Genomic DNA, 6,284 nt, shown 5'->3' with positions numbered 1-6,284 from the left:
CAACACACATCCCTGAGGAGAGCCAGTGCTGAGGGTTATGGTGGAGGAGGAGAGGTTGTGGATCCTCACTAACTGTGGTCTGTTTGTTAAGAAGTCTAGTACCCAGTTGCAGATGGAGGAGCTTAGTCTTAGTGTGGATAGTTTGTCCATCAGGGTTTGGGGGATCATGGTGTTGAAGGTGGATGTGAAGTCCATAAAGAGCATACGGACGTAAGAGTTTTTCTGCTCCAGGTGGTTGAGCGCAGTGTGGACCACAGAGGAGATGGCATCCTCTGTTGATCGGTTCTCACGGTATGCATACTGATGAGGGTCCTCGTTGATGCTGATGGCTGTTTTGATGTGGGACATGACCAGTTTTTCGAAGCACTTAGCGACTATCGGGGTGAGGGCCACTGGCCGATAGTCATTCAGACCAGTCACTTTAGAGCTTTTTGGGACTAGGATGATGGTGGCAGTCTTCTGGCAGGTGGGAACTGTCTCCAGGGTAAATGAGGTTTTCAGCATAATTGGGCAAACATGTTTTTTCTGCTATCTTCTGTTAATTTAAGTTTGTTCTACCTTTCTTGTTAGCATTTTTTAGCTAATTTCAACTGTTTTCAGATAAATTCTATTTTTTTCTGATAATTTCTGTTCATTTCGCTAAATAATCTTCTTCATACTAATTTCAACTTGTTATGCTCCTTTAAGCTTTTTCTGCTAGTTTCAGCTTTTTATGCTATTTCAGCTACTATTTATCTGTTTTTATGCTAATTTTAACCTTTATAACTAATTCCACATTTTTTGGAGCTCATTTCAGCTCTTTCCGCTTCCCTCTTGTAGTTTAAGCTTCTTTTTGCCTTTTCAGCTACTTCTCAGCTGGGTTTTTTTTTTGGTAATTTCAGCTTTTTTAGCTAATTTTTGTGCTTATTTCTGCTTATTGAAACATAATTAAGCAAATGTGGGTTCTTTCTGCTTTCACCTGCTAATTTAAGCCTGTTCTACCATTTTACCGACATTTCAGCGTGTTTTAAGCTAATTTCAGCTGTTTTTCAGCAAGTTCTTCAGCAGTAAGCATGCACACTACATTTTTACAGGAAATGCAATTTCTCTAGTTAAAAACAGTGATGAGGCACTTATGGGCAAACAGAATCAACAATCAGTTCTCAGAACGTCATCTCACAACTGAATGTTCTTCAGTAGAAAATACTAAACTAGTTAAGTCGTTCTAACCAGTAAAACATCTGATAAATGAGCTGAACTGTGTCATAGTGAAGAAAGGCTGTGGCTGGGCAAGTAAAAACACACGCCACAAGAATTTTCTGCTGTTGACACCAAGTGCTCTCCTGTTAACGTGTGTGGTAATATATTAGGACATGAAATGATGCAACTCAATCTGCAGCATTTTGTTTTAACAGTGTGACGAGTTTTTTTTTAAATATTGTTTTAAAAAATCCACAATTATTTTAAATGTAATGTATTTACAACCTCCGTGCTCTGTAGTCTGGTTTCACATCCCAAACAGGATACATGAAAAATGTATACAAGAAAACATGGAAAAGCTTCAAGTAAGGTGTTTTGCTTTCAAAATGTTCAGCACAATTGATGTTTACCATAGAATTCAGCTGAACCAGAACAGCTACTAGTATGTTACCATCATGCCACACCTTCGAGTTGCTCAATATGGAGTGTTTTTTAGGGTTGTAAACATTTAAACGAGCACATATTTAACGGTCCAGTTAGTCAGACTGCTTATGTTTTTAAAGACCTGAAGAGGACCAGGCTGGGGTCACGCACTGACCTCACTGTGCCCTTGCTTCTCTCTGTTTTGACTCTCCTGCAGCTGATCTTCCAGGTCTGGGGGTACGTCGTAGAAGACTCGCTGCGAGTCGTTGCCGAGGCCCTGGAGCCCCTCCAGGAGCCGCACCAGCATCAGGTTTTCAGGAAGCTCCTGCACCGTCCGGACCTGGACAGGGGTGCCACACTCTGGGCACAGGAGCTGGGAGCGAGACGCCTCCTCCTGCCTCTGCAGGCAGGACACACAGAAAGTGTGCTGGCAGGGCAGGACCTTGGCAGAGGCGTCCAGTTGCTCCAAACAAAGGGGACATTCCAGAAAGTCTGTCAGAGCGAGAGCCTCCATTTTAAAAAGTCCACCAGGCTTGGGAAAGAGCTCTCCTGGTGCATCTGAAACACTGTAGTCCACCATGCTGCAAAAAAGTGACAGGTTCAATCAGAAGTCATAAAACAACATAATTATATTTAATGTAACAAGTGAAAGTCACTGTAGGGCGGGGTGTCCAAACGTGTTCATATGTGGGCCATAAACACTAAGCTTATATGTTTTATTATAAAGGATTTGATTTATTTGATTTGTTGGGTCTATGTTTGTTGTTTTCTTGTGTTTGGAAAGATCATTTTAGTCTGTTCTCAGCAGTAAAAGCATAATTTGAGTATACATGTCCTTTTAAAAGGGGGTTGATCAGCCTTTTGGACCATGGACGGCCCAAAAGTCTGATTGAAGTTCAGAAAAATCGTCCAGCTGTCAGTCGCTACAACAGATTTATAGAAGGTTTGATAAAGTTGATCAACTCGTATGCAGATGATACCACGTTATATTCATTTAAAATGTCCAATTTCCCTCTTGATTATTTTATTAACTGCAATAATTAGCCAAGTTTTATGAATCATCATCCAAAAGTCTTTCTGGTAAAGATTTTTGGTGCTTTGTAGCATGAAGTGAAAATAAAAAGACTACAGCCAAATGTTTGTTTAATATCGCTCATTTTGAGAAGATTGTTTTTCATCCATTTTGCTGTTAAACCTAAACTTTATATAAAAAAGGATTACCAACTAATTTGCAGAGAGTCTGCATCGACCTCTTAAGCCTGCAGGCCAAAACCATACCATTCTTAAACTGCAGCTGTGGGCCGCACAAAATCACTCCAAGGGCCGCAAATGGCCCGCGGGCCACACTTTGGACACCTGTGCTGTTGAGTAAAAGTCAACCAGTCATGTTTTAGAACATCTGGTGTGGTAGTAGCTGAGAGTCAGTCACGACACTGATCCCAATAAATCGCACCATAACTTTTATTTTGAAGGTTTGACCAAAACGACGTCATCTTTGTCATTTCGCAACTTTAAGATGACCCAACACTCTGACACGAAAAGGCAGCGGGCGATAAGCATTCCCGAGCCTTGAATCTCCCGTCATGTCACTCGTGGGGGAGTTTTAAAGGTCGGAGCGGGTTCCACCAGTGAGCTGCTGGTTTACAGGTGTCCTCTGGAGCACACCTGGCTGCACAGGTAGAACAACAGGAAGTGCGCGCGGCTTTGTCCGAATAAAAGCACAAGAACATCGCTTGACACTTACGTTCACGTTTGTCCTGGGCCTTCCGGAGTCACGCTCCATGAGCACCGCTTTCAGAAAAGGCGTAGTAATTTCGTCGTTTTTGTCGCCATGTGTAAACTCCGAGCAGGATGGCGCGCGGCTCTCGTGGGAGGGGCGCGCGCGCCTAGCTTTACGTTAGCGCCCACAGCGTGACTCGTCTCGTGCCGAAATACCTGCCGACATGAAGGAACTCACTTGTGTCCCGAAACAAACTGGTTTGTAAGAAGCGAACAAAAGGTCTCGACCGCAGCCGGGCTAAGTCATCAGGAACTGGGTCAGATTTCACCCAGTTTAACCCTTAAACGCCTCCAGTTCGCCTCCATTACAACAGGAATAGAACTGTCCAGAAAATGTTTCGCCAACTTTTTCCGTCCTCGCTAAAGAATTTCCAGGTTGTTGGTCACTTTGGAAGCAACAGGCTTAGTTCAAAATAAATGGAAACTTGTTTGGTTGATTGATTTATTTGCCGTATGCGTTTTTGGCAACAAAAAGTTGGGAAAATCTGTTTATTTCCATTTAAATGGTGCTACATTTGTAAAGTGTGTGTGTGATGCATGTATGGAAAAACTTACAAAATCTACTCAAACAGCTTATTCTGCTACCGACTCTAGCTTGGTGTTGTTTATTGGATTGGATTATTGAAGTCTGAAGAAGAAAAAAACAGCATACTGGCAATTTAGCAATTCATTTAGGGGCTTCAGTGGCATGTGGAAGAACCATACACAGCCACAACAGCCTGGGGCCGCCTCTTTACGAGCTTTGTCGCTCAGTGCTGTGGGATGGCGCCCCATTTTCAACTAGCTTTTGTCATAAAATAAGTCATAATGGTTGTGTTGGCCACTCCAGATCAACAGCACACCCAAGCTGATCTGCAGGTGTTCAGTGAAGTTGAGGTGAGGACTGCAGGCAGGGCATTCCAACCTCACCGCTCCCAGATTCTGGAGTTAGTCTCCTAGTCTCAGATTTTGATGATATGGGATTATCGCTGGTTGCTTGCAGGTGCTGACAGCTGGACACTATATATGCACCTGGGCGTACCAGAAGCTCAAAACAAGACTCAGTAGCAGAATAAGTTGTTTGACAGTGGTAGAAGGAGAATTTTTTTAAATTTTTTACTTTTTAAATATTGTTTATAATGGGGAAAAAACCCTACTCTTTGCAGACTTAAACACCAAGGAAACATGTGCAACAAGAAATCAGTACTTGGTGTTGACACATGGGGCTTTGTCGCCCCCTGCTGGTGCATTTAATGACCTGCTTTGTAGCTTTGTTCAGTCCAAACTAAAACCAAAAAGAAAAAGAAAGCCAAAAATCATATCCTACTTAACTTATCTGCCCGCTTCTAAGAGCTCAACCCATGAATTTGTTTCATTTATCAGAAAATGAGATGTGACTGAGCTGCAATCATTTGTTTCACCCGTCAGCTGTAATAGGTGCTTTGGATTTGTGTTCCCAAAAAAATACCCAAATTTCCAGTCCTTGCATCTCAGGGTTAAATAATTCATCTATACCAACTTGGTTCAGAACACCACTTTGAATCTTTCAAACAAACATGAATCTTTCATGTCTTTCTTCACGTCAGCAAGAACTGGGGGGAATTCTAAAAATGTACACATGGCTTTCACAGCGACCCAGAGAGCAACAGAGAGCAGGAGCGATAACTTATTTAAATGTTCACATCAAGCCTCTCTCAGTGACTCTGGGAGAAAATGGGAGCCTGAACAAGACTTGATGTTTCTGAGCTGCCGAAACTCAACCTCCTGATGTCGGCGACGCTTCCGATTGATCTTCTGCCATTCTTCGAGATAAAGAGGAGAAAGTGGTTGTTGTGTTGTTCAGAGGAGGAATTTGGTGCATAAGTGCTTATCAGCTGCTCACAGCTCGACGGTCAGTCCAGGCCCTCCACTGGGAAGCCTTTCCTCTGTGCCTGTAGGGTGAGGAAACATGTTTGATGGTTGGGATTTACAGTCTATTGGATGCAAAGGGAAGGGCCTCCCCTGGGGTTCATCTGAGTCGTCTGTGCAGATTCAGAATATCAAGCTTTCTTTCCTTTTTTGCCCATAGAAGAGCTTTCATGTTTTATTTAGAGTGCAGTCAGGATGCTGCTATGTGATTTTCCGTATTCCTTTTATGGGCAGGGGTCGTCTTTGTCTCTGCTGCCTCACCTGATCATTTGGCTTATGTGCCTCATCACGTTCAAAGCCTTGTTTCAGCTGTTTAGTTTGAACCTGGTGTCAGTCAAAATGCCTAACCCTCGAGCTCCAGTTGGCGAGGATTAGTCACAATCACCAATGTGGCAACTGTTCGCATTAAGGTGCGTTCAAGCCGTGTAATTACCTTCTCCCTTTGAGAAGGAAATTACCCTCCGCCGAAAAGTTCTGTGGTAGCTGAAGTACGTAGTTCCCAGGTGACTCATTCATGCTTTTTTTTCCTTCTTACAAAGAAATATCGTGCAGCTTCACGAAAACAGAAAAGGTGAGGCGAGAAAAATGTGACAATCCAGTTAAACTGGCTCAGCTGGAACGTCTGCAGATTCTTGGCTGAATTTGAGAATGCGCTGACACTTTAACCTGCGTTCAGGTGAATTTTCTGCTCCGCGTGCGGAAAAATCCAGCTGGCAACAGAGCGGTATGGTAATGGCTGTGAAGTCTGTTGCCGCTCCGGGTTCATCATCTTCGTCCCGACTGCCTGAAAGATCGAGATGTATTTAGGACTAAAATATACACAAAGCAGCACAAGATGCCTTTATTTAAATGCCCATTTATATTAATTAAAACAATCACCCACAGTTGGTTCTGCCTGCCCATTGAATCCTGTAAATATTTTACATTTGATGAATAAGTGAAACAACCTCATACTTCTATAACACACTGATACACTGCCGTGCAGGAGCTGATTATCTCATTGTTGCAGTTGGAGC

The 6,284-nt window shown here is 43.0% G+C and overlaps 1 protein-coding gene across 1 annotated transcript in view; it reads right to left on the bottom strand.

Moving 5' to 3' along the window:
- Positions 1 to 3,547, bottom strand: part of sh3rf2 (SH3 domain containing ring finger 2) — a 33,377-nt gene extending 29,830 nt beyond the window's left edge. The window contains 4 exon segments of the mRNA XM_037675068.1: positions 1,778 to 2,183; positions 3,347 to 3,408; positions 3,410 to 3,492; positions 3,538 to 3,547. Of these exon segments, the coding sequence (XP_037530996.1) occupies positions 1,778 to 2,183; positions 3,347 to 3,408; positions 3,410 to 3,492; positions 3,538 to 3,547 (561 nt within the window).
- Positions 3,548 to 6,284: the final 2,737 nt, after the last annotated feature.

This window comes from Nematolebias whitei, chromosome 4, assembly GCF_014905685.2.
Source record: "Nematolebias whitei isolate Nwh7 chromosome 4, NemWhi1, whole genome shotgun sequence".
Taxonomy (NCBI): domain Eukaryota; kingdom Metazoa; phylum Chordata; class Actinopteri; order Cyprinodontiformes; family Rivulidae; genus Nematolebias; species Nematolebias whitei.
Note: the sequence above shows the minus strand (reverse complement) of the source record. Positions and strands in the feature narration are given on the sequence as shown.